Below are 26,622 nucleotides of genomic sequence, written 5' to 3'. Positions count from 1 at the left end.
TTTATATTATGATCGTATGTCTGATTTAAATCTTGCTGTAACCCTCTTCAGTTTCCTTAAAGGAGACATGTTTATTGTCCATAACGAATTGGAAGATGGCTGGATGTGGGTTACGAACCTACGGACAGATGAACAAGGTCTTATTGTGGAAGACCTGGTAGAAGAAGTGGTAAGTAGTTTTTGTATTCAAATTTCTTAAATGAATGGGATTTTTTGATAAAATATTACTGAACAAAAACTAGTGATACTTAATTGCTTGTTTTCTAATTATGTACTTTAAACCTAGTAATTTGATCTACTAGTTCTAAAACTAAACCAAACCTTTAAGCCTAATTCATTATCAAAAAAATGCTTATGCATGTGTTGTCTGAAGTGAAGTACAAATAAATGGTGCTGTAAATTTACTAGGCACTTTGCTAAAATCAACTGTCCCGGTGAAGAATCATTAAATTGCATTTCTTTCTTGCAATTGCCATGAAATGTTCACTAACTCAACAGAATGTAATTTTGCATTGTGGTAGGTCTTTATTCAAGGATGAAATTTGGGTTTCAAATTTATTGGTGAGAGAAAAAAAAGCAAAAAAATAGATTTTTTAATAATACCGTCTTACACAGTATATATGTTTTCCTAATAGCAATGTTACTTGAGATGCTTTTCATAGACCTGTGTCAGGATGTGAATAGCTAAATTGAAATGGCAGTACTAGACTATTGATCTATAGACTGATAGGTCAGTGGTAATTTAACCTTAGGAAAGTTGAGATTTTAGGAAGTTACCACCTCTAAAGAACTTGGATCATGACAGAAGTAATCATCAGAAATAACATATTTTTGCTGAATTTTCACCTAATGAATGAAGAAGAAGAAAACTTTTCATAGAGCCGCAGTAAGCCCTCTGGTTAAAAAATGCCTCAGACTTCTAAATGTAATTTTTTTCTACAGAAGGTCTTAACTTACGGCTTTTTTTTTTTTTTTAAATGGAGTTGTACTGTTGTCATTCACTTGATATGTTAATTTTCTCATAGGGAAGAGAAGAAGATCCCCATGAAGGCAAAATGTAAGGATTTTTGTTTTGTTGTTTAAAAGCAATCATAACTGTTTGTAAACTTCCACTATGAGATTTCTAAGTTTTTGGAAAAGTGACCAAAGAGATTTATTTTTTAATCTCAATACTTTTTTATATAGTAGCTGCTGCAGATGCAGCGGTAATTAACATGAAAAAGTCCTGTAAGGTATGTTTCTTGCTAATGGGTATTGCAGTGCTGAAGTCTTAGATGAGGCCGTGTATGATCACTTTCAGCCAAAATATGCACCATGGAGTACTTCTTGAACACAGTTGCCTTGGACATAACAACTCTAGATATTGTAGTGATGCCTTTTCCTGGTCTTAAAATCAAGAGGTATACACGGTTAGAAGGGGAAAAGGGATTTTACCTTGGTATTTATTCTTAAGGATCCTTAGGTGTACACGTCCAGGTCATATGCATCGAGATGTACCCCACCGAGTCTTTCCCTGTCTCTGTCTCTCTTCTTCCACGTGTTCCCGTGTGTCTCCCCCAACATTGGGTATAACATTATAGGCTTTACTAATTAGCATATCTATCAAAGATTCCCCAATGAGAGGTTCAAGTGAGCCCCCCCTCCCCAAGGAACCTTCCCCTGGATGGTTCTATCTTGGTTTACAGAATATGTTCTGGAGAGGACCTTGGGGTCTGGGGCACACTGATCCCTAGCTACGAAGCTTCTAAAATGTTTAGTCTCTTAGCTTAACAAACAAGTCCAAGAATGTAGGCAAAAAGCACTAGGAATACAGAAGCTGTATAAAGGTATAACAGGGGTATAACAGGGGTATAAAAGAAAAGGCAAAAATCTTCATGGCATCAGTAGCAAAGCAGTATTAGAAAGTGCCTGTATTTCCCTCATGGCTGGGAGTGTTGATCTGCCAGAGGGTAGGGTGCTCTGCAGAGAGATCTGGAGAGGCTGAGTGAGTGAGGCGGATGGTATGAGATTCCACAAGGACAAGTGATGGTTCCTGCACTTGGTTCACAACAACCCCTGCAGTGCTACAGGCTGGGGCAGTGGCTGGAAAGCTGCTCAGCAGAAAGGACCTGGAGTGCTAGTCAGCAATGGCTGAACATGAGCCAGTGTGGGCCTTGGGGGCCAAAAAGACCAATGTCATCCTGGCTTTCATCAGCAGTAGTGTGGTCAGCAGGACCAGGGCAGTGACCATCACCTGTACTCAGGACTGGTGAGGCCACACCTTGAGTTGTAGGTTCAGTTCTGGGCTCCTCACAGTAAGAAAGGTACTGAGGTGTGGCGGTGAATACAGAGAAGGGAAATGGAGCTGGGGAAGGGTCTGGAGCGCAAGTCTGATGAGAAACACCTGAGGGAGCTGGTGGGACTCAGCCTGGAGAAAAGGAGGCTCAGGGACAATCTCATCACTCTCTACAGATGCCTGAAAGGAGATTGTAGCCAGAAGAGGTCTCTTCATCCAGGTAACAAGTGATGGGACAAGAGGACACTCACTCAAGTTGCACCATGGGAGGAGGATTAGATTGGATATGAGGGAAAATCCTTTGCAGAAAGGGTTGTCAAGCCCTGGAACAGGCTGATCAGGGCAGTTGTAGAATTACTATCCCCTGGAAGGATTCAGAAGGTGTGTATATGTGATGCTTGGGGACATGGTTTAGTGATGGACTTGGCAGTGCTAGGTTAAGGATTGGACTTGATCTTAAAGGTATTTTTCGACCCAAAGGGTTCTGTGATCCTACAGTTTTGTGATTTTTATAATAACTGTCTTGGTTTGAAAGACAGGTGTCTGCTAAGGAAGGCAGGAGCCTCCCTTGGAATGGAAAATGTAACCCCCTTCCCTCTGAATTACTATAATTTTGAAATTAAGGGGCTTTCAGGTGAAGGTATGAGAAAACGGAATAACAGTTCTTTACTAGTATCTATAACAATAAGTATGGCAGTAACAACAAACAGAAAGCGAGTGAGAGCCTTCTCGCCTGTCAAGGCACCTTCTCCTTCGGTGCAGTTAATGTTGCAGCCGGGAGGGGTGCTGGCGGTTCCCGGTGAGCAGGGCAGGTGTGATGGTCCCCCCGCGCCTGCAGGGGGCGCTCCGGAGCGAGCTCGGGGAGGACACGGTAATGGCAGCTTGGCCTAGACGGGAAGGGATGGAAGAAAGGCTTACTTCACAAATCCCCTGGACAGCCAATCCTGGTGCCCCAGCAGGACTCTCAGGAGCAGCAAACTGGAACGGCAGGAATGGGCACAAAATGCCGGGTGGTAGACGAGATGTAGCAATCTCCACAGCTGGAGTGGGAACCCCGGGATGTCTCGGCAGGCAGGGGGTGAAGAGCCGCAGTGTAGCAAAGGCTCAGAGCAGTGGCTAAAGAACGGCGGGGTGGGGCAGCGGCGGCTGGTTCCCAGCAGGGCAGGGAAAAGTGGGCTCAGGATCCTGGGAATTTCCCCTTGAGGCACCTGAGCAGATGGTGAAAAGTCCCTTTTTTAGTGAAGGTAGGGTGTTAACAAGCTCCGAGTGCAACGGCCGCTCCCCACGAGCAGAGCTCCACTCATGATAGAAGAAAGCAGAAGCCAGAACCCTGCAGTGGTGATGAATTCTCCCCACAGTGACTGCAGCCTCTCTCTCCTCCAAATGCCCAGAGCACCAGAGAGCTAGGGGCTCCACTGAACCCCTTTTCCTCAGTCCAGATCTTGCGGCATCTCTGCCCTACACGAGAAACCTCCAGGTAAAAGACAGGGTAGCCAGCTGGACTCCTCCCCTGAGCTGTGGCCATGTCTTTTGTCTCTCTTAAGTATCCAGTCGTTATTGTCTCCCTAACATGTATGGGGGAAAAAAACCCAAAAGGACAACTCCTAAAACCCAAACAGTAACACTTTAAAGTTTGAAGAAAAAGTCACAGTCTGTAACTTTCATTCTATTTGCTTAAATACTTTACCATTTTTTAAAAATCGAGTGCAACTTAGAATCAACACTGTGTTGATATGTCAGTCTGCTTATAGATTACTTTCACAAGTGAAGATGAGTAGCAAATAGTTCTAAAAAAATGTCTAGTGGCTTGATGACTAAATCTGATGTCCTCATTTGTTTGTCATATTGGTGCTTGCTGGTTTTTTGCTGTTTCCCACTTTCTAAGAGGCCAGTGGCAGAAGGAGGCATTTGATTGGCCTGTTTGGTTTACTGTGTTCTGCTAGTCAATTTGGCAGTATGGATGTCTTCAAATGTGGATTTTAAAATTTTTATATTTCCGCAGTAGTTTGTAAGAGATGTTTGGAGCTTTGATTCTGTCTTTCAGTGGTTATTTGCCTTTCAGAGGAATCCATAAATTAAGATCTGAAGGTAGTATAGAAAGAAAGTTAGAAACTGGGGTCTTTTCTGATAAACAAAAGCGCCATATCTTTAGCTTTCCTTTAAATACAAATTATTAAGTTGTAGCATATTAGGCTTTTCTTAATAGTGGTAAGTATCAGGCTGACTAGGCAGAGGCTGTGAACTTTTGTGGGATACTGCTCTGACACAGGACTCAGGGAAACTACAAAGGTGTCAGATCAAAGCTTTCATTAATCTAACAAAGCTAGGTTTTGTTGCCACAGCTCTGGCAAATTTGAGTTTGAGGTTTTCTCTACATGTTTAACTTCTTGTTTGAGCTTCAGATTTCATGATTCTAGTACATTGCTGTATGACTTCAAATAATGCCTATGAAATTATCTACTTTTTGGGCGATTCATATCAATCTCTAAACACAGTTGTATTTGAACATCAGCTCCAAATGTTGGATATTTTTACTGAAAGTAATTTATTTATATATCTATTAGTGTTAGTTTTTTCATGCTGTTGGTAGAACAGAATCATTAAGCATCATAGTAATTGATTGTCTGATCTATATATATATTGGATCTTTTTAAATAAAGATTAATTCATAGGTCCCAGAGCCTTGGATGTCACCACAACCAAAAAAAAAAGAGAGCTGGTAGTCTTGCTTTCTAATTTTTCCTCTTCATCTTTGTTAAGATGGTTCCATGGGAAGATCTCCAAACAAGAAGCTTACAATTTGCTGATGACAGGTACATGTATTTCTGATGTGAAATACAGTGATAGTGAAATGTCACAAAGTGATCCTGTTAATATTAAACTGTGGCAAAACTTCCTTTTATGTCTGAACATATACGATTGTTGTAGATTCTCTAACCCCTCTGGTTGCTACTTCAGTAGGATACTACATTGGAAGAAAACTCTCATGGCTGTCAGTACTAAGTATGTTCTCAAGTGAAGTTGGTTTAATAACTTTTGATTTAATTAATTATAAAATTATTATATATGGAATCAATTATTTCACTTTCATAAAGCAAATATTTCTTTAAATGAAAACATTGCTTCTGATCCATTTTGTTTAATAGCCTACTTTAAATACTGGAACAGAGATTGTGTTTTTTTGAAAATGTTAGCAAACTTTTTTTTGTATGCTGTTTTAAAGAACGGCAAAGATGTGGCTAGGTTGCAGGCTACAGCTGAACCATTTTTTGTTAATTTTGGTGGTTTGGTACTAGTTCTTCTAGTCTGAGATCACTGCTGGAATTTACCTTTATAGGGTTGGTATTTCGTCAGGTGTGGAGTTCATCCTAATTTGTGTAGAAATAGATTTAGTAAGGGTTTACGTATATCACTAAGAAAAATAACACTATTATGATGTCTTTTCAGTTGGTCAGGTGTGCAGTTTTCTTGTGAGGCCTTCAGATAATACCCCTGGGGATTATTCACTTTATTTCCGGACCAGTGAAAATATTCAGCGTTTTAAAATATGTCCAACATCAAACAATCAGTTTATGATGGGAGGCAGATACTATAATAGGTAAGTTTTGGTGTCAAAAAACATTGTATAACTTGCTCCTGATTATTATTTACTACTACGATTTTAAGACTGTAGTTTTCTTTACACTAAATATTTTCCCTGATTTCCTTAGTAGTTGCTTCTAACTGAACAAATTCTTACAGCTTAAATAACCCAAGTGTAACTTGTTTCTCTTGAAGTATTTGTGCTTCTTCTGCAAACCAGTTGCTTCACTCTGTAAATTGTGGTTCCATAACTTGTGGATCAGTAATTAAGAGAATACTCTATTTGAAGCAGCTTGGAAGCTTCTCCATGTGTTATTGTCTGTTTGAAAAGGGGAAAATAAAAATGCTAATTTTATCTGAGACAATCACAGAGTTTTCAAATAATAAAAATGGGTATTTAGAGGAAAGGGGAAAAACACCTTCATTGTTGGAAAAAGTTACTAAATTGCATTGAAATATGTGCATGATACTTGGAACAGAAATACAGATGAGTTCATTTAGAGTGAACAAACTTAAGATGCATTTCTTTTGCCACTGGTGCAAAAAATACAGTAATTTGTACAAAAGGGAAGAGAAATAAGGAGGTGTTTCCCCTTTTGTGGAGAGAAACTATCAGTACACCGCCATCTTTGAGAGTATTTCTTTTAGAGTTGTTGTAGCTGGAAGACTTTTCAGTAGTGAAAACACACTTCCCTCCTTAAACAGAGATCATTGCCTGCCTTGAAAAAATCATAGTTTTTCCAGTCCTGCTCACCTAGAACCAGGGCATTCTTACCCCAGTAGATAATTTCTGTCACTCCAGCTTGGCTTCTGAGTGGGTAGAGATTCATCAGCTGTTGTGTTTGAGAAAATGTAAAGGTCTCCTAAGTAAGTTCAGTGGACTTCTTCATATGACTTCACTCGCATGATGCTTTGAGGCGAAACAATTGGACTCTTATGAAGCTATGTCCATCCCACACCCAGGCTACTTGAACAGCTTCTTCATTAATCAGTCTGGCCTCCCGCCATCCTCACTGAAAACCAGGCTAGCTGCAGTGTCAGCCTTTCATGAAGGTAAATGCCCATTTCTAGTTATATGGCTTATTAGGAGAATGATAGGCCAGGAGCCCCCCACACTTGGTGATGTCAAATTAATCAGCAAGTTAGCAGAACTCTTACTAGTCTCAAATGGTTTTGTAGCATTAAATAGTATACTTTCAGAAAGTTATTCCATTGTTGTTGTTTCAGATTACTTTATAATACAGTGCTTGATTCACTTGGGGTGTAGATTACATTTATCTGAAAGAGATTCTATGCAGCTGAACAGAAAACAAGATTGTAAAGTTAAGCAGCAATAAATTATGACAAAGTGCTTTAAGAAAGTTTTTTAATATTTTGGTACCTAGTTTGCAGAGATCTTCCACAGTATGAAAGAAAACCTATTTTGTTGCATGTTTGGGAGAATTACCACTATACTCTTAAGCTCACATTCAGTATCAGGGTGGTAAATTTGCTGGAAGTTCAAACATGTAATGAGGAATGTAGCCCTTAGGTGCTCCATCAAGGCACGGAGTGCTGGTCTATATGTTACTCGAAAGGAGTTTTTAAATACAACTGAGTTTATTCTTCAGCCCATATTATAAAATGCATAAATTCTGCAGGCACCTGCTCCTTACATTGAGGAACTCCTGATGTAATTTCTAATCAAGGAAGCAGAGGGTGCATTGAAGGTCAATGAGTGAGAAAAAATATACAATGCTGTTTTATGAAATGTTGGTAGTAGCTATTCAACCTGTGAAATATAATGACTGAGTCATTGCTTTCTGTAGTGTGACACAGTTGAAATTCTTAAGCAGAAAAGAACATATGCAGACAGCATCTCAGTAAAAATTGAAATTCCTTTATTTCATTAAAACTGAAGCAAAAATTAATCTCATTTTACATAGCTGAAAAATAAAAATACTTGTGGGAAGGTCATTTTGCCAAGTTTGCACTAGTTCATAGCTTCAGAATGAGAAAGAAAAGCCAACCAAGATGCCTTGATATGGCTTTATTTAGAAGTTTTTGAGATTTTTACAGTATCATCTATTGTTCTGTGTTGAACACATGCCTTTTTCATATCTTTGCACACCCAGCTGAGTATGCATGAACTGAGAAGACACACTCAGTATATTTTTATCTCCTTAATTATTTAGCTCTTTTTCTAGGTTGATCTTTTGCATGTAAATCATTAATTTCTGTTGGTGCTTCTGTTGCTGTTCTTTTATTACAGTGTAAATTTCAGTAGCTGCAAAAATAAATTAGAGCAACTTAAATGCCTTGAATTTCAGCTTGTATCTCTCACTAATTCTCTCCTGAGCTTCCAACTGCAATTGCAATCTGAATCTGGTGATTTGAATGAATGCTTCCCTGTAGAGGAGTGCTACTGACATAAGTATTTAAAAGGATAGCTCAGTGATGGTCAGTCATAATCTGTATAAGCTCTCCTACAAACCTTTTCTGTTTTCTATTCCTGTCCTCCTAGAAAGAGATTGCACTTCACTCAGGATATGTCCCATTCCACTTAGCTAATTACTCTAGGACTTACTTGGAAAATTATTGCCAATGAAATAACAATTTTCAGCCTCGTTGGAAAGCAGGTAATGCACATACACTGCTTGAATGTGGAAAGTGCAGTGTCCTCGTTTGACATTTTAAGCAAGTCATTAAAATATTTTGCAGAGTTTAGAATTAGTACATTCTGAATACAGTTTTGTGAACTTTCTTGACTTTAGTATATTAGTAAATTGTCATTGCTGCAAATAAGATTATGATGATTAACACTTGATTTTATTAAAAATTTGTGGGAAACTTTTCTGTGGTTTTATGGAAAAGCAGATTCTCAAACAGGAAAAATTAATGTGTTTAACATTTCAATCTTCTCTTTCTTACTGGAACAGTATTGCTGACGTCATTGAGCACTACAGAAAAGAACAGATTGTTGAAGGATATTACTTAAAAGATCCTGTTCCAATGCAGGTAGGATTTCATCTCTGAGCCTTTGATGTTGAAGTCACAGACTGAATCATTATCAAATCAATTTATGAAATGAATTACAGCACAGATACCAGTGGTAGTTAAACAGCATCATCTCCAGTAGTCAGTCATCAATAGTTTCAATGTTTTCAGCTTGTCTGTTTGTTTTATCCTCAAATACATGCACTTACCAAAGACTGGCTTGTAGCCAACAGAAAGTATGGTAAGTTCTGTCTGTCCTGTGAGATGTTCGACCTCTGCTGTGTGCCCTTAGCTCACCATAGTTTGATTTAGTCTCATTTTAAGGGGAACCAGTCTGCCCTTCTCCCTTCTATGTCTTGGGTTTTTCTCCTGTCACAGGAAACTTGTACACACAGAAAAGCATCAGGGATGATTGCAGGGCTAGGATTGCAGCACTTGTTCTGGAGCGCACTTGCCCCATAGCAGAAGTTGATTGTAAGAGATACCAGTAATTAAGCACACCACATCATTTAGCTTTTCATGACCTTATAGCTAGTTATGAAATTTATGTACCTATTTTATTCCTTTTCTGTTCCCAAGCCTTCCTGTTTCAATGGAAATGAGAAATTTGCTGTCCCTGTTCTCCCTAAAGAGAGTTGCAGTCAATGCCTACCTCTTTGTGAGATCTTTCATATTAATATGAGAGCATTTCCTCTATTTACCAAGCTAAGCACACGAAAGCTGATCCTGTCTCTTTGTAACGTTTTCATAGCTGCCTTGCTGCTACCAGTTTCAGTGTGAACTCACCTTTCTTGAACATGTACCAGAACAATTCAGAGTAGTACCATGTTATGCATAATTCCCTTTCTCTCTGGTAAGCACTTAATGAACATACATGTCATTTTCTGTGGTGGGTTGACCCTGGTGAGCTGCTAAGGACTCGCACCTTTGTTTGCTCACTCCCTGTTCCTGTGGAATGGGGCAAAAGCAAAAAAACCTCCTGGGTTGAGATAAGTACTGTTTTATAAGCAAAGGAAGGGGTGATGGAGTGATGCAAAGGCATCACTCAACACCTTCCACAAGCACAGTGATGCCCACCCGCTCTCTGAGATCTCTCTGTGCAAACAGGCATATTGCTGATCGTGATGTTACATGACAGGGGATATCTCTGATCAAGTGCCATCAAGTCCTGGCTGTCTTTGCTCCCAGGATCTTGTCCACCAAGCCACCTCACTGAGGAAGGGGGCATAGTGGGAAATGGAGAAAGTCTTGAGGCTATGCAGGTACTGATCAACAAGAGCCAGAACACTGGTATTGTTTCAGTCACAAAATCAAAACACGGCACCTTAAGGGCTGCCATGACAGAAGTAGTTAAGTCCATCCTTGTGAGACCCATATGTTGGCATAGCCAACTTACCACAGCCCAGTCCTCCAGTGAGTGACTCAGCTGTTCATGTCTCATTTTCTGTAAGTATCAACAGGTTAACTTGTGTTTTGCACCAGGAGATCTATACTTGGTATTGTATCTTTCCTGTACTGCTAATTGTGTTGTGTCTTTGGTGCTTCCCCATTGTTTGCTGCTGTTAACTTGTGCTCAGTAATGTGATTGGGACAGAAAGCAAATAGGAATTCTGAGTCTGCTCCTTGGAAAACTTCATTAATAACTTCCTTTGTGCACCATTATTCCGCTTTAGTCATGGCAGTAAGTCTTCATTTTAGCTTTTCACATATGCGAAACGTAGAGTTTCTGTATTAATAAACTTTGAACTGATTAATTTTCCATATGAGAGTACTTCAGATTCTTTTAACCTAGCCAGATACACTTGTGACTTTATTTAAAAATTTAATGGTCAGAGGTGCAGTTAATGTTCAGCTTTGTGTTACCTCCCTTCCACATACCACCATGCTCTATGTTTTTGAGGGGGAAAAAAATTCAGAAGTTTTGCATCCTTTTAGGGTCAAGCTGATTGAATTCCTGTGTCTAATATGATACTTACTTTAAAATATTTGTCACTAGCTCTCTTCTTTTGTGCACTACTCCTTGTTTAGTTATGTTACAAACTTTATCTTGACAGATAATTATGTAATGTTACAGACATTATAATTTCATATCATCTGGATATACCTTCCACTGTAGGTCCTGTAATTCCTGTTAGTAGTACCAAATATTTTTCATCTTGCTTTGGTTGTTTTGATCAAAATCATAATTCTTGTAGATATATTCACAGGAAGAAATGTAGGATATTATATAAGAACCAGTTCATGTGTCTCTTTTCATCTCAGCAATGTCCTTATTTCTTAACAGTCTTGCTTTTCTTTGTTTTTTTTTATGGCTAAAGAACTTTGCTGATCAGATTACTTAGTAAGGTCAGACCTACCTTGGGCTTTGGCAATATTTATTACTTGCATTTCTTGATCCTACCAATTTTTGTGTGAATTTGTCCTTTTTCTGTTTTCTGTTTCTGCTTGCTTCTGTTTTCTTGAGTTCTGCTCAATTACAACATGTGAGTTCTAATGAGATTAATGAGGGATGGTGCCACTTTGAGTTGGTTTTAATTATGATCTGCAACATTTTTGTTACTTCAGAGTTTATCCATGATTTCTCAGGCCCATGAGCTTTGGTAGAAGACAGTTAGAAGCTAGGTAAATCGTTAAAGGCTGGCATAAATTCTAACAGAAATCACAGTGAAAGATCATGTATTTTTAGTTTTACATGAAAAAGACAACTTTGAAGTTGGTCTGTATTGAAAACTTATTTTCTTTCAGTTTTGGAAATACGGAAAGAGTTACAGTACATTTCTAGCAAGTGTACAGTATGAAAAATGAGTGAGTGCTTTAGTAAAATGCATGAGAGAACAATTGTAGTGAGTTGGTAGCATTCAGTAAGATGATCCTAATTGCAACTTCATGGGTTGTGTTCTTTAATGACAATTTCTGAGCTTAAAGTATGTTTTTCTTACATGTTTCTAGCACCAAGAGCAAGTGCTTAATGATACAGTGGATGGAAAAGAAATCTACAATACAATTCGTCGGAAAACAAAGGATGCTTTTTATAAAAATATTGTCAAAAAAGGTTATCTTCTGAAAAAAAGTGAGTTATTTTTGCCTCTATTTTTTTAAAGGAATAAAGCACATAAGGATCACAGAATCATACAGTATCTTAAACTGGAAGGAACTCAAAAAGATCATGCTCCTTGCAGGTCTACTGAAAGCTAGACCACATGGCTAAGAGCATCATCTAGATGCCTCTTAAACCCTGACAGGCTGTGAGCATTTCCTTGCGTACCTTGTTCCAAGGACCAGCCACTTCCTCAGTGAAGAACTTTTTCCTAAGGTTTAATCCGAACTTTCCCTGATTCAATTTCATTCCATTTCCTTGTGCCCTGTTGTTGGTCAGCAGAGAGCAGAGATCAGCACCTCCTAGCTGAACTTTGTGAGTTTAGTGGTACTAGAAAGAACAAAATTGAAGTGGGCAGAAGGTTGCAGAAAGTGTGTAAGGCATATGAAAGATCTCTTTCCTTAAGTAGTAGATGAATAGAACAATGTGATACATGAAATTAAGTGCAGTATGAAAATTTTGGTTTGCAGTTGTTCTGAAAAAATCAGCACAGCACAAAAAGTAGGCATCCTTGTCAAAGGTAGCATTCAAAATCATGAAATGAAATACATTTTCATAAAGTGTCTGTACTTAATTTGGAACTCAACTGAGTTCTAGCTGGTAAGAGGTTTGAGAGAGCTAGAATACTGTAAATCTGTACATTCACTGTAGAGCACAGCTATTTAATTTTGTTATTGGAAGTCAGGTTGTATGTTTTGAATCTTAAATTTAAAATGCATAGTCTGCCATGCAAAGGATATAGTCACTTTTTAGGGTTCTAACACTGACAGCATAACATACAGTAAGCACATTAAAAGCTGACAGCTTGGCTCGTTTCAGTGTAACCCTTAATATAACCCTGAAGAATTGCTATTGAGCACATCTTTGAGGTTTTGAGGAAGCTAGTCCCTTGCCAAGTGTTATATTTCTACTTTTGGAAAAAATCAGCATTAATGGAGGCAGAAAAATGATACCAGTAACAAAATTTCTGCAAATGACAAGAAGGATAAGTTACAGGTAGTAATCTGGATAGTGACCAAATGCAAGAAAGAAGGTATGAGTTTACATATAGCCTAATACAAGAGATATTAAAAAACCCTAAACCACCCCGGACTATACCTCCTGAACAGAACAAGGGAAGCATCTCATCTGTTGAGAAGGCTTATTCTGAGAGGTATAGAGAGATGTCATAGAGTAAGGAATGAAATGAGAATGAATTGGAAAAATCAGGCTAAAAGAGATACATTAAATGCGCAAATTGGAGTACTCTCTTGTAGAGAGATGCACATAGTGTGTATGGAATAAATGCAATAAAATCAGTCTTCCGTCTAAGAGTCATACTGTAATAAATGTTACACTTGTATTTTTAAAACAATGTTGCTACTAGTTTATTGAGGCCCTAGTGGATTTATGATGATTAAAGTATACAGTAAAGGCTGAAAGTTTTTAAATGGTACTCTGATTTAAGCATTAATTTGTTGCAGAATGTTCCTAATCCATTGTAATTCAAAGAACCTTTCTCTGCAGCAAGTGGAACTGGCCAAATTCTTACATGTGGTTGTGCTTGGGGGTTGATTCTGATTTAAGTTTGAATATAAAATATTTCCATTTCTGTTCTTCAGACTGTTTTAAGGTATTGTAATGAAATCTGTTAAACATAGGTCAGAATTTAGGAATAACTTCCTAATGTCAGGAGTCCATTTCTTAAAAAAATCTAATGACTGGGTTTCGCGCTTCCATTATTTGTAGTCTGTGTAGATACAGGTATAAGACTGAGAGGAGCTCACTGTTCAGGCAGCTCATATGCACTTGCTTAATGCTGTTGAGAGCACTGAATATGTTTGAAGAACCTTGTGCAACTCTACCTGCATCTGTGAAGAGGGTCTGGTTTTAGTCACATATTCTGTAAAATTGAATGAGTACACTGATGTTATAACTCAAGTGTGATTATCTGTACATTGTTCTTCTCATTGGAATTTGACAAAAACTTTACTGCCCTCTTCTGTTTTCTTAATTTACAAAAATTACATGTTGTTTTAGACAGTATTGTAACCTTTTGCTTGACTCTCTTACAGGTAAAGGAAAGAGATGGAAAAACTTGTACTTTATATTAGAGGGAAATGACGCCCAGCTTATTTATTTTGAAAGTGAAAAACGAGCCACAAAACCCAAAGGACTAATAGACCTTAGTGTGTGTTCTGTCTATGGAGTACATGACAGTTTGTTTGGCAGGTAGGACATTGGCTTTTTTTAATCCTATTGCACCAAGAGTTAATAAGATAAAGAATTTTAGCAAGTTCTAAAAGTTCTACATTATTTTGATAGGTATTTGAAAGCTAACTTGGTTAGAAATCTGTAGGTGCTTTTCTACTTAAAAACAAGTACTTTGTAGTATACCAGTTCATGTAAGTAACATCCTCAGAGATTGTTTTTGCACAGTTACTATACTCAGAGTTACTTAAGCGTCAAATCTTATTTACTGTAATATTTTGATATTCAAAATATGCTGGCCACAAGGGGATGTGATTATCAGCAAGAAAGTTGAGAATCAGAACTCTTTTAGATATCACTAGTAATTAACGAGAGTTTATTTATTTTTTCATTGGTAGTTACAAAAACAACTCCACTGGCCTGTATTATAGTGTTTTATACTATATAACTACATTTACTTATATAGTAAATGATAGAAGTTAGAAATTCTGGCTATCCTAAGGATCTTAATATTTACTCAAAAGTTATACATAGTTGACTTCTAGTTACTTCAGGAAAAAACATTTAAACAAATGTTTAAAATTAGTGGCATTTCTTGAATTGCAAAGACTGATGCTTTGTTCTGCCTGTTTGGGGGTTTTTAAAGTCTTTATAATAATAAAAAAAAAACCAAAACAACCCAACATCTAACTACTGGAATGAGGAGCACAGATACAGATAAAGGTTATAAGAGAAATTACTGAAATGTTCCCTATGTAGTTGACAACTAGGCAGGAAGCTTTGGTGTATATTGTAATCAAGAAACATTCTGTTTTTTTCTTTTAAACAGCTTTTAAGAAACCCTGCGTTGTGGGTTGGAGCATGGTTGGGTGCTAGGTGGTACTTACAGGTGTGTAGGAGGATGTGCATGGTTGCAGCAACTTAGGAAACTGTTAGTGAGGAACTGCGGCTGAGACAGACTTCCTCCTGCAGTTCAAGTAGCCGATAAAAAACTGCTTCTGCCCTTTCCTCAGTGAAGTCTATACTTCTACAGCATTTAAGGTTGTAGAGATTTGTGTCACATACTTGAATGTTTCCTGGATGATCCAGTACACATTTCACTGGTCATGAGAGCTGTGGGACACACTTGCATAGGGTATTCCTTAGGTTAATAGTGTTTCCTGAAAGAAAAATCCTTAATGTATGATTAATGGGTTGTGAACTAATGCTGAACTTTAATGCTGCTTTTAAACTCTCTAGGATAATCATTGTTGACAGGTTTTTTCAGATGGCTGGTTTTTTGCCATGACTGTAAGCCAGTGTATATGCCCGTTCAGTACACACCATTCTAAAAATGTGTCAATATTCTGAAGCAGGCTGCATGTACTGAAGTGTAGTTTTCTTAAAATGACACAATACATTCAAAAACAAAATTCAGTTTTTGAAGGACCTGAGAAATCTTGTTGGAGTTCTTCCTCTTTCCATGTGTGATGGTAACATGTTGATGAACAAAAATTGATGCAATTATTCAGTGCACCTTACAGACAAACAGCAGAAATCTATTAGTTCAGTGTAAACTTTGTTTTGGCACAGATCAAGTGAAGGTGTTCATTAATATGTGAAGATTAATTAAACTTAATTTTTTTGTTTTGTTTTGTTCTTTTTTTTTTTTTTAAGGCCAAACTGTTTTCAGATAGTAGTTCAGCACTTTAGTGAAGAGCATTACATCTTTTACTTTGCAGGTGAAACTCCAGAACAAGCACAGGTGAGAACTTTATTTTGCTAAGTGTAAAAAAAAAGTAACTTTTGTCTTATGTTATTCAGTGATGTTGCCCTTCTGAAACAGGAAGCAAATGTATCACAAATATTTAGTGGTTATATAAGCAGGTGTTAAAATGGACTGGTAGCAGATCTCTGAGGGGAAAGGTTGGTATTGAAAATCCAGCACCTGTATTACATGCTCTACAGGGCTTCAGTTTTGACAAATTCCAGTCAAGTCCCATGGGCAGTACTTCCATTATTTTCTATTATCTATTTCTGGACAACATACGTATTTTTTGACATTGTTCAATTCAGAAGAAAAATTTACATGTATTTTCCATGTTGTAAAACACAGCATAGTAAATGAGAGTTTTACTTCAGAGTGAAATAAATAAAATGCTAATGCATGTATGTGTGCCCAGTGACCAAAGTGCATTGAACTGCCTTTTCCTGTTCTTTGTCCTGTATATAAACTGGTAGTCATGCATAGTCTTTGGCCCTGATGGTGCATAGTGTAAGGTTTTCTGGGTTTATATGGTATCTTTTAGTTACTAGCTTTCTTAACAGTTATGTTCACTGATTAAGAATTGTGGGATAGAAGCCTACTTTGGAGAAATAATTTACCAGCAGGTTATATCTAAAATGACAGAGTGTTGTTGTTTATTAAGTTTTAAGCTCTCTTAAGTCCACAGCTGTGATGTGTATGTATATTGTGTTAGAAATTAAGCTTTGCATTTGATGTTATTTGAATGGAATGAAAGATTTTTAGAGCACTCATAACAGACTGTATTCACCAGAGCATGAAGGCTGTATAAATATAGTATTTCTTCTGTGCTGTATATAAAGGAAAGCACAGATTTTCTTGTTAAATTAATGCAAATTTGTTAAATTTGCAGAGATGACCAAAAATGATGTAATGGCAGTCGTCATACAGTTGTCAGTGTACTGTCTTTGGAAGCAGTGTGCTGTATTGTAATTGAGAATATATAAATTAAATTCCATGCTCCTTTATTAATTTTTGTCATATCTGTAAAACCTTTTGTGTTCTAAAAGTAAAAGAATTAAGAATGTGTAGAAGATAGAATATCCTGTTTTGTTTCCTGAACACTGGTATAATTTGCTTTTGGTTTTGAAACTGCTTAACAAAGCTGTTCACTCCATTTATACAGAACACAGTTGTTTCAGGTTTCTTTATAATACGGCTTTGGCGCAGAAAAATTTACAGATATTTCTCTTTTGAGAAAGCTCAGCTTTCTTTGCTCTATAACATTTAATAGAAAAATAGAAACTTTGTGGGGTGTAGCTGAAAGCTTTTCCTTGGAAGGATTTGAAAGCTGAAGCCTAACTCACAAAGTGATCTAGCTGAGAATAGATGCAGTACATATTCCTGTTTCTTTAAAATGTGGAAGATACTGTGAAGAACGATCGAAGCAGTGTTGTGGGGGTTTTAATGACATTGTTAAATTGTACTTTAAGAGTAGATGGCAGATCTTTGAGATTCAGACTGAAGAGGAGACTGCTGGTCAAAACCTAAATTTTGTGCTTTGCAAGAAATATACAGGATTTAATGGTTGGGAGACAGTAACTAGAGAGTGAGGCTATAGTACATCTTCCACCTTCCAAAGACAAGCTGGAGAATGTTGGATATATGCTCTGTGTTTCTCTGTTAATTGTTCAGTTTTTGTGTGAAGTGTACACAATGTTATGACTTCCATATGAGAGTACTGGAGAGAATAATCAGACCAGTTTGGCTTGTTAAATGCAATTTTCTCAGAAGCAAACAAATTTTTCTTAATTTTATATACAATTTGTAATTTCTTGTAGTATCACTACACTGGAAAATTGGCAAAGGTCACACTGTATATCCATTAGTAATGCTTGATAATTCTAAAAGAGAAAATGGTTCAGATTTGCAAATCCTTTATGAGGTTTTGCTTATTAAAGATAATAAATTTGCTTTAATATTCAAACATTCATACTGTGGAATTACAGAAAACTTAGGTTTTGCCAAGCTAAAGTGAAAATTCAGATACTTTTTGTATATATGTCTGTTCACTGCAAGAAGCTGTACCTGACTTGGTTTCATTACATTCTTCTGCATCCTTCTCTCTTAGGACTGGATGAAAGCTCTGCAGATGTTTTGCAGTTTAAGGAAAACCAGTCCAGGAACATCAAATAAACGTCTGCGTCAGGTGAAGCTGATTGTGGGGTTGGAGGTGCATGTGGAGGAGTATTTTGTCTCCTCTGTGCAAAATGATATTCATAAATCTTAGAATTTTCCTTTGAATACTAGCAAATCCTGAATAAAAGTCTAAAAAAGTCAGCAGCTTTTTTAATATGCCTTGCATGGGAAACTTTAAAAGTTTGTATGACACATAAACAAAAAAATTTATAAAAATTTATATGACATGTACATAAAATACTCATTATTTACATTTTATTTACATATAAGTACATATTATTTAACTGATGATATTCATTCTATGTAACAAATACATGCTGAACCATGCTTGTGTCTTAATTTCTCTTGGCCTCTTGAAAGCATGATATATGCCATAATTTCTTCAGAGATAGAGAACAGTCAGTCTTAAATTGCTATGTCTGTAATGAGTGGAGAATAACAGGGAAGTACTTCAACAATTCCTGATATGATTTAATCTTAGGTACGTTGAATGTAGTTGTTACAAGCAGTAGAGAAAGGAATAAAAGGGTGAATAAAAAGGAATAAACCACAACCAGCTTGGTTGTGAACATTAAAGAAGTTTGGATACTTCTGAATAAGTGAACTAAATTAGGTGAATTTACAGATAAAGTGGCAGGTGCAGTTGGGAGCTTCAGGGTGCAAAAGCAAAACAAAACGGGAATTCTTTTCTTCAAAAAGCAAAGACTGTTTATCTACATAAAAGAACACAATGTATTGTGTTGCACAAGAGAATTTTACCTAATCTGTTAGGAAAGCACCAAACAATAAACCACTGTATTCAGAACTGTTCATGGCTCTTACTCAAAGTGCCAGTCTTCCATTTTAGTAAAATTTTCTGTGTCTGGAAAAGTTGTAATTTGCAAATCCTAGTGCCTCAAAAATTATTTTAAAATAAAAAGCCAAGATGCCTTAAAAACATGGGTCTGGATATTTGTTTTCAGTAATTGAGTTACTTTTATTTTGTTGCTTGTACTTCTTAAAATGTTCCAATACCTTTGTTCTTTGCCCTTCTAATAAGGAGTTTTTAGTTTGTATTCAGTATTCACATATTAACATTAAGCCAGAGGATAAAAAATAATTTATTCATGTGCTTTGTATTTTAGCAACAAAAAATAAATTGTGATTTTTTTTTTTTAGGTCAGCAGTCTCATTTTGCATGTAGAAGAAGCTCATACGCTCCCAGTAAAGCATTTTACAAATCCATATTGTAACATCTACCTGAACAGTGTCCAGGTAGCAAAAACACACATCAGGGAAGGACAGAACCCGGTGTGGTCTGAAGAATTTGTCTTTGAGTAAGTCTTCATTTTCTTGAATTAATGAATTTCACTTTTAATTTGTATTGCATTTAAAATTTTTAACACTGTGTATTGTTTTACAATATTTGAAAAGCACTGTATATGTGTTTATACAGCAGCAACGTTTCAGACAATTTCTGCATGGGCAGAATTTTCTGTAGACACCTATCTTTGCTGATAATGATAATTTGGAATTGAAATGAAATTAGGAAAAGCTCAAATGCCAGCCAGATATCGTATTAATTGAGGCTCTCTTGTCTTTTCTCCTAGTGATCTTTCGTCTGATATTAATAGATTTGAGATAAGTCTTAGTAACAAAACAAAGAAGAGTAAAGATCCAGATATATGTAAGTATTTCTTTGTAAAAGATGCTTATACATTACAGCAAAGGATACTTTGTGTGGTTATTGTAGCTTTTGTCTAGCATTGTCATGAGAGAATTTAAGTAGGTTTTTAGGCTCACCATACTGCTGTGTATGTATGTTTTTGATGTCTGGTACTGGCTTTTTGTTAATGTTTTCATAATGAGAACCTCCATTGATTTTAGTAATAAAACATGCCGTACTCCAGTCCTGTATATCTGACATAGCTCTGCTCTAGGGTAACTACTGCTAGACAATGACTGTGCTTATCAAAAAGCAAGAGGAAGGAGAAATTTTCTGTATTAGTCTGCTCCATAAAGTGTTAAGTTCCATGGAGTCTGACTACATGGAATTTCTTTTCAAGTTTTTCGTTGCTTCCAGTGAGATAGGGAAAGGTACAATTCTTTATTTAAAAAAAAAAAATCTTGGCAGTCTCTGAAGAATATTTCCCTTTTTTTCCTTTCCATTTTACCTTATCTGTCTGCTTCCCTTATTATCATTCTTTGGCTTAAATCTGAAGTTACTTCAGTATAATTTTGAATGGGAAAGGATCTGCATTTTCTTCTCCTCCTGTTAGCTGGACAGTGCTTCTTTAATGTGGTTTTGTTTCTGTTCCAGCAAATCAACAGCAAGGTGGTAGAATCTTTCAGCTGCCTAGAAAAGAAAGCATTTAAAGAATTTGAATTTGAAGCTGTTAGGTAGAAAAAAAATTTTTTTTAAAGGTCAGGTCTCCTCCCACACAATACTTTTAGTTAGTATTCTTCAAGGTATCTTGTTTCCCAATGTATTTATCCTGGAGCAGCTTCAGCCCTGTGCCCTTCTTTGCTGCTTGCAAGCAGGATGGCTCTCCCTGCCCTCTTAAAATTTGTTCCAAGATTACTTTTTTCCCCATTATATTCTGAGCTGTCTGTTCCCAGGCAGTTAGAGTATATATAATCTAGTGCAGTTGTTTTCAGTTTGCATGTATTGTGTTACTGGCCTGTAACTTACGCCTTGGTGCTAATTTATTGATTTTTGGTTTTCTGTGGTTTATTAAAATCCCTAGGGAAACCTTGGCCAAAGTAGGTATTAACAACTCATTTTGAATGGTCTTGCAGAACCTGAGTCAATTTCAGATCTCTTTCTCCTCCTCTCACTAGAAAAATTTCTGCATAGCAGGAGGAGTAAAGATACATTCTCTGACAGACTAAACGGCTGTAATTGCAGTTGTGACCTTGGTCTTGAATTCATAGGAGCTGGAAAACTGATTACCTATCTACACCAAAGCCTTGGTTAGGAAAAGAATCTTAAAAGGGTAATTCTTGAGTGGGATACTTCAGTAGTTTCTTTGGAAGTATTTTTGTAGTTTTTTCCTCTCTATCCAGATTAAGAAGATGCTGTTAGTTCTGGGTGCATTCAGGTGATGGAAGGCTTCCTGTTTTAGGTCAGGGGCAGGATTGACTGAATTACTTCACTGCAGTTATCTACACTCCTACAGCATAAGCATAATCCAGTGTAACTCCTTCATTTTGAGATAAAGGTTATACCAAGTCAGCTTGAATAATGAACCTACACCTCTGCTTACATCCCCAGCCCTATGAAATATGTGAAGTTCGCTGGGGTAGAATGAGCTAAACCACATCTTCTCTGACATATGTTGTGTTGCACTGCCAGAATAAAACTGTAACTCTTCAAAAGCAAGATAACTGGTTCCTTTCCTTAACCACCCACCTTTCCTTTCCTTTTCAGCCACAGATGTTACCTGTGGAATGCTATGAAGTGGCAGTCCTGTACAGCTGATGCTATTCATCTTGCCAGTTATTTGGGTTAACTCACCTTTTCTGCTTGCTTTTCCTTCCATGTAAAGCAGATTGAAGGCCCAAAATTTAATTGTTGGATTCACTGCTTTGTTTCTTTCATCGTAACATGCAAAACTTAAATACCAAAATAATACGTGAATGATGGCTACCTTTTCAGTATTTTAAAATATTTCTGGAGTTTTCAGGTCTTTACATTGAAGTTTTGCCTATTAAGAACATTCCATAGTTCCTTTAGAGTTTAAGTATTCCAGATCATAAGAAATGATACTAAACAGTTCAGCATCAATTCATCCATTCTCTTCACTTTTTTTTGTTTCTCTAACTGTAAATTGCAAAAGGACTTACTCAAATAAATATATAATAATGGCTTGAAAAATCCAACACCCTAGAATTTATTCGAAGACTTCCATCTGCTACTGTTAGTAAGTCTCGTGGGACACCACCACACAGTGTTAAACTGGAGTGGAGGTTCTGGTTTGGTTTTGCACTACAGTGATTAGTTTCAAATTAATTCATGTTGAATAGAAGTCCCTTACTGAAAGGAGCCTAGCAATTCAATGTAATCTGATAAACGGGGAGCAGTCTTGTTACTTTAAAGTAATTTAATATAAATTATGGTAGCAACTATTCTGCAGTCCTTCTATTGCTATTTGTTATGATTTTTAAATCAAATTACAGTATTTATATTGTAGCTATGAAGTGCTACTGCAACCACAGGGAAAAATGAAATAATCACTTTATTCTAGGTGCTGTGTTTCATTCATCTCACTGTGGTACATGTGCCTTACATGTGCAAGCAAATACGAAGAAAAGCACATTGCTTAGTTGTGGATACTGAGCTTTGAATCCAGGGAGAAATACTGTAGGAAAGTCAATTTTTATGTAGTCCAGTGACATCCCATCCACACTGGTGATAAGTAGCAGGTGGTGATGGATTGTTTTTCATGCTCCTTGACTGATTTAAGTGCATTATATTTTATCAGTTTATCAACTCCAGAGAATAGAAAATAGGCAGCAGGATTTTCCTGAATGAAACATTATAAATTTGATCTTTTTTCCATTCCAGTGTCAAATTATATCCTGCTATGTATTGCAACACTGGGGCAATGAGAAATCTGCTGGAACTGTTCACAATTTCTGCAAGGCAGATTGGTGTATGGGCTTTGCAGAAAGGCGGGTGGGGGGGCAGGGGTGGTGGGGAAGCTCTTTTTATTGGCTTGTTTGTTTTCCATGTGAGGAAAGTAAAAGAAAATCTCTTGGAGAGTCATGGAAAGAGAGGGTCTTTGAGAGGTGCAGACTGATAGGCTAAATATAAAATTAATTGTGGACTCCTCTTGGAGCATGGTGGGTGTTTCATAAGCACAGTGTTGCCTCTGGAAGTGCCTGGGCCTTTTCTTTGTGGAAAAAACTCCTCCACTCAGGAGCACATGTTCCTGCTCCACCTGAGCCTGTGCTCCCTCCCAGCTGCTGCAGCTGGCTAGCCAGCTGCTGCACCAGACTTCAGGTGCACTCCAGATCGTTGCTTGGCAATTTCAATGTACCAACATCACCAGTTAATGATTTGGCCATTCTTGAGCTGACTTCCATTATCTAGTAAGCAAGTGCTTGGGAACACTTTTTAACTTAATACACATAAACTATTACTAAGACTGGAGTTGTTATACAAGTAATATACACGTCAGTGTTTGGGAAAACCATAGCAACACTGTAATAATAAATAGGAGCAGACCTGATGGTGGTGTCAGCCCAAGGCTGGAAAGGAAGTAGTGAATTGTAAAGATTTAACTTGTATTTTAGTTTCTGACTGCTACCTGGATTTGCAGGGTAGTGCTGTTTTATGTACTTGGGTGTTACAAGGAAAGCCATGTCAGTATTCATGTGGCATTTTTGAATGTATGTGTACACATTCTTTACAGAATGCCACATATTTCTTCTTCAGTTTACAGGACACTATTGAGCCATTGAAGAGATAATGAATCCATTAATATATTGATGAAAAACTTCTTGTTTACTCTTGCTGATATTTTTTTCTGAAATAAGATGACGTGCTGAAAATAAAACCATTTTTTTATTCAGTAATAGCAGAGTTTTGGTGGAGATAACATACCTGAACAATGCTTTTTTTCCCTAAGTGTTTATGCGTTGCCAATTAAGCCGATTACAAAAAGGACATGCAACAGATGAGTGGTTTCAACTCAGTTCCCATGTACCATTAAAGGGTATTGAGCCAGGATCTTTGCGTGTTCGAGCACGATATTCCATGGAGAAGATCATGCCAGAAGAAGAGTACAATGAGTTTAAAGAGGTATGAACTTAAATTTAACCATCCATGGTTTATCTGTCAAAACTAATTTTGTTCCTTGCTCAAGAGGGATCTCAGTAACACTGGTTGATGTAATAAAATAATATTTTTAAGTGACAGCTATATATATAGATATATAGATATACAATACTATATTCTTCCAAAGCTGTTATATGTAAGGAGAAGCTTCTGAATATTTTAAAATTGTTTTTCTTTCAGCTTATACTCCAGAAAGAACTTCATGTAGTCTATGCCTTATCACATGTTTGTGGACAGGATAGAACACTGTTGGCTGGCATTTTACTGAAGATTTTTCTTCATGAAAAGCTTGAGTCCTTGTTGTTACGAACACTAAATGACAGGGAGATAAGCATGGAAGGTACTGCACTAAAGCACATGAAAGTTTACTGGAATTCTGGGCAGGTGGGGAGGAAAGGGTTCTGGTGCTTTTTCTTCTCCTCCTTCAGTTGCAGCGTATGTCACGGAGTAAACGCGTTCTCCCTCTCTTTTTGAGGTCTCCTTTTCTCAGATTTTCTCTTCCCAACTTCTTTTTTTAGATGAAGCTACTACCTTGTTCCGTGCCACCACTTTAGCAAGCACACTTATGGAGCAGTATATGAAAGCCACAGCAACAAGTTTTGTTCATCATGCGCTGAAAGACTCCATATTAAAGATAATGGAGAGCAAGCAGTCCTGTGAGGTGATACCTTGAACTGTGCTTTTAAACATTTTGGTTTGTTGACACAATAATCCATTGGTTGTTAAGTGTTATATTTACATTAAATATTAGTTTTAGAGACATTTGATAATCTCTTATAACTTTTTTACATCAGAAATACAAGAACTGAATTAATTAAGAGTTGTTTTTATATTTTTCTTCCCTGGATTTTGGCTTCAAACAATATTCATAGTAGAACTTACTAAGTTCATTCATCAAAATTTCTTTTAATTATTTAGCAATTGGAGGCATTCTGTAGCTGTTACTGAATGCCCTAATCTAAGTAACTCATATTAAACCCAAGATACTGCAGAAGTCAAGGTCTGAACTTCTGTTTTAATTTTAAAATTCCTGATATTGAATGGTTGTTACTGATCCTGAAACTCTTTTTAAAATGATCCTCCTAACTTCTGTGTTGCACTTCACTGTGGGAAGGATGGGAGTCATCAGAAATTTGGATTGAGAGAGACAAAAAAGTCACACAGATGACAAATGGTGAATATCCAAGCTGTTAAATGCCAGATATTTATATTAGAACCTAGAACTGTTGCTTCACAATTCCTGACAAGCCACTGAAACAGGCCTGAGAGCCTGTGAGAGAGTTCCTCTGTAAGAGACTTATACGGCAGCAGAACATTTCATTTGCTTTGAAATAGTATTCAGTGTGTAATATTAAGAAACTGTATATATGTAGTTCTAGATAGAAGAAACCTAATCTTCTTTTCTGTTTTAGTTAAATCCCTCGAAGTTAGAAAAAAATGAAGATGTAAGCACTAATTTGGCACATCTACTCAGTATACTTTCAGAATTGGTGGAGAAGATATTCATGGCAGCAGAGATACTGCCCCCGTAAGTCTGCACTTCTGTTCAGTTTTATATTTGAAAATTCCTGTTTCCATGAATTACATTGCACCTTATAATGATGTTCTTACTGATTTATCTTAGGGGCGCAGAATAGACACAGAGGAATATAGACAGGGGGAAAATAACCCTTCCGGGAATTAATAGTGTTTTACAAAAGCCTCTGGCTGGCACACTTGGGTTTCTTTTAAAGGAGAAGCTACTAGACCCAAGGGATAGGGGAAAAAATAGTAATAAAATAATTAATCTCATATTTTTACAAAAAGGTAGAAGACAGTCGTAGTTAGCAGACAATGATATGTATTTGTCAGTCCTTCTCCTCTGAGAAAGAGATGGAATTGTTAACAGCATATTAAAAATACAGGTAGGTAGTAATAGTGATACCATGCTATGCCCGTTTTTGTCTGCTAGGGAAATAGAGAGGTTGTTTTTTTTCCCCCGCTTCTTTTAATTGATAAAGTAACTTGTTTTCATACCTCAGATTTGAATCATCTATTAAAAACTGGACAGTACAATTTTCTTTCATAGTGTCATTAGCTTTTAAAATATATGAAACCCTCACTTTTGAGGCAGTGGAGTAGCATGGAAGTTCTTTGGTTTTAGTGCTGGCAAGGTTAGCATTGAAAATTGCACTCCTTTTAAGTAATCTTTTTAAGTGATCAACATTTTCTGAAATACACCACAAATTTCCCTTTTTTTTTTTTTTTTAAATGGGAGAGGACTATTGCTGTGCTGATTAATTTTTTAGCTTTTTTCACTATGCATCATGTAAGGAAAGAATAGTTTTTGTTTAGTTAAGAGAGAACCTAAAAGGAAAATCAGCCATCAAAATGGACTTCTTTCAAAAAGGAAATACTACTCAAGGAAACAGTTACAAAACATTTAATGCACATCAGAATGATCACAGAATTGCACAGAATGGATTTTCCTTGTAATTTATAAATGCACTTTTTAAAACAAACTTTTAAAATAGAATTTTTATAAATGTGTTAACTTTAACTGAGTTAATTTATAATTTAAGGATTTCTCTAAGTTACTAATGTAAAGTTGGTAATAGTTCTGCATCAAGTAGGAGGTTGGTCTAGGTCCTTTCTGCCCAGCTTTTTTGATTCTGTAAGTTTAATTGTTGCAGTGATCCAGCCCACTGTTGGGCTGGGGCAGTTGAATGCCAATCAAATCAGGGCGGATTTCCCCACCCAGGACAGCGAGTTGGAGGGTG

The 26,622-nt window shown here is 36.9% G+C and overlaps 1 protein-coding gene across 2 annotated transcripts in view; it reads left to right on the top strand.

The window, feature by feature from the left end:
• The window catches only part of RASA1 (RAS p21 protein activator 1), a 62,380-nt gene that overhangs the window by 26,891 nt on the left and 8,867 nt on the right, over nucleotides 1-26,622 (top strand). For both annotated transcript variants that reach the window (XM_082302036.1, XM_082302037.1), the window contains exons 5-19: nucleotides 52-169; nucleotides 1,026-1,057; nucleotides 5,036-5,088; nucleotides 5,723-5,873; nucleotides 8,776-8,854; nucleotides 11,783-11,903; nucleotides 13,985-14,141; nucleotides 15,777-15,864; nucleotides 17,975-18,052; nucleotides 19,201-19,358; nucleotides 19,632-19,708; nucleotides 23,655-23,827; nucleotides 24,044-24,203; nucleotides 24,382-24,524; nucleotides 25,276-25,391. In XM_082302036.1, the coding sequence (XP_082158162.1) occupies nucleotides 52-169; nucleotides 1,026-1,057; nucleotides 5,036-5,088; nucleotides 5,723-5,873; nucleotides 8,776-8,854; nucleotides 11,783-11,903; nucleotides 13,985-14,141; nucleotides 15,777-15,864; nucleotides 17,975-18,052; nucleotides 19,201-19,358; nucleotides 19,632-19,708; nucleotides 23,655-23,827; nucleotides 24,044-24,203; nucleotides 24,382-24,524; nucleotides 25,276-25,391 (1,704 nt within the window). The remainder of the gene's footprint in view (nucleotides 1-51; nucleotides 170-1,025; nucleotides 1,058-5,035; nucleotides 5,089-5,722; nucleotides 5,874-8,775; nucleotides 8,855-11,782; nucleotides 11,904-13,984; nucleotides 14,142-15,776; nucleotides 15,865-17,974; nucleotides 18,053-19,200; nucleotides 19,359-19,631; nucleotides 19,709-23,654; nucleotides 23,828-24,043; nucleotides 24,204-24,381; nucleotides 24,525-25,275; nucleotides 25,392-26,622) is intronic.

Source organism: Coloeus monedula (assembly GCF_965178545.1).
Source record: "Coloeus monedula genome assembly, chromosome: Z".
Classification (NCBI taxonomy): Eukaryota; Metazoa; Chordata; class Aves; order Passeriformes; family Corvidae; genus Coloeus; species Coloeus monedula.
Note: the sequence above shows the minus strand (reverse complement) of the source record. Positions and strands in the feature narration are given on the sequence as shown.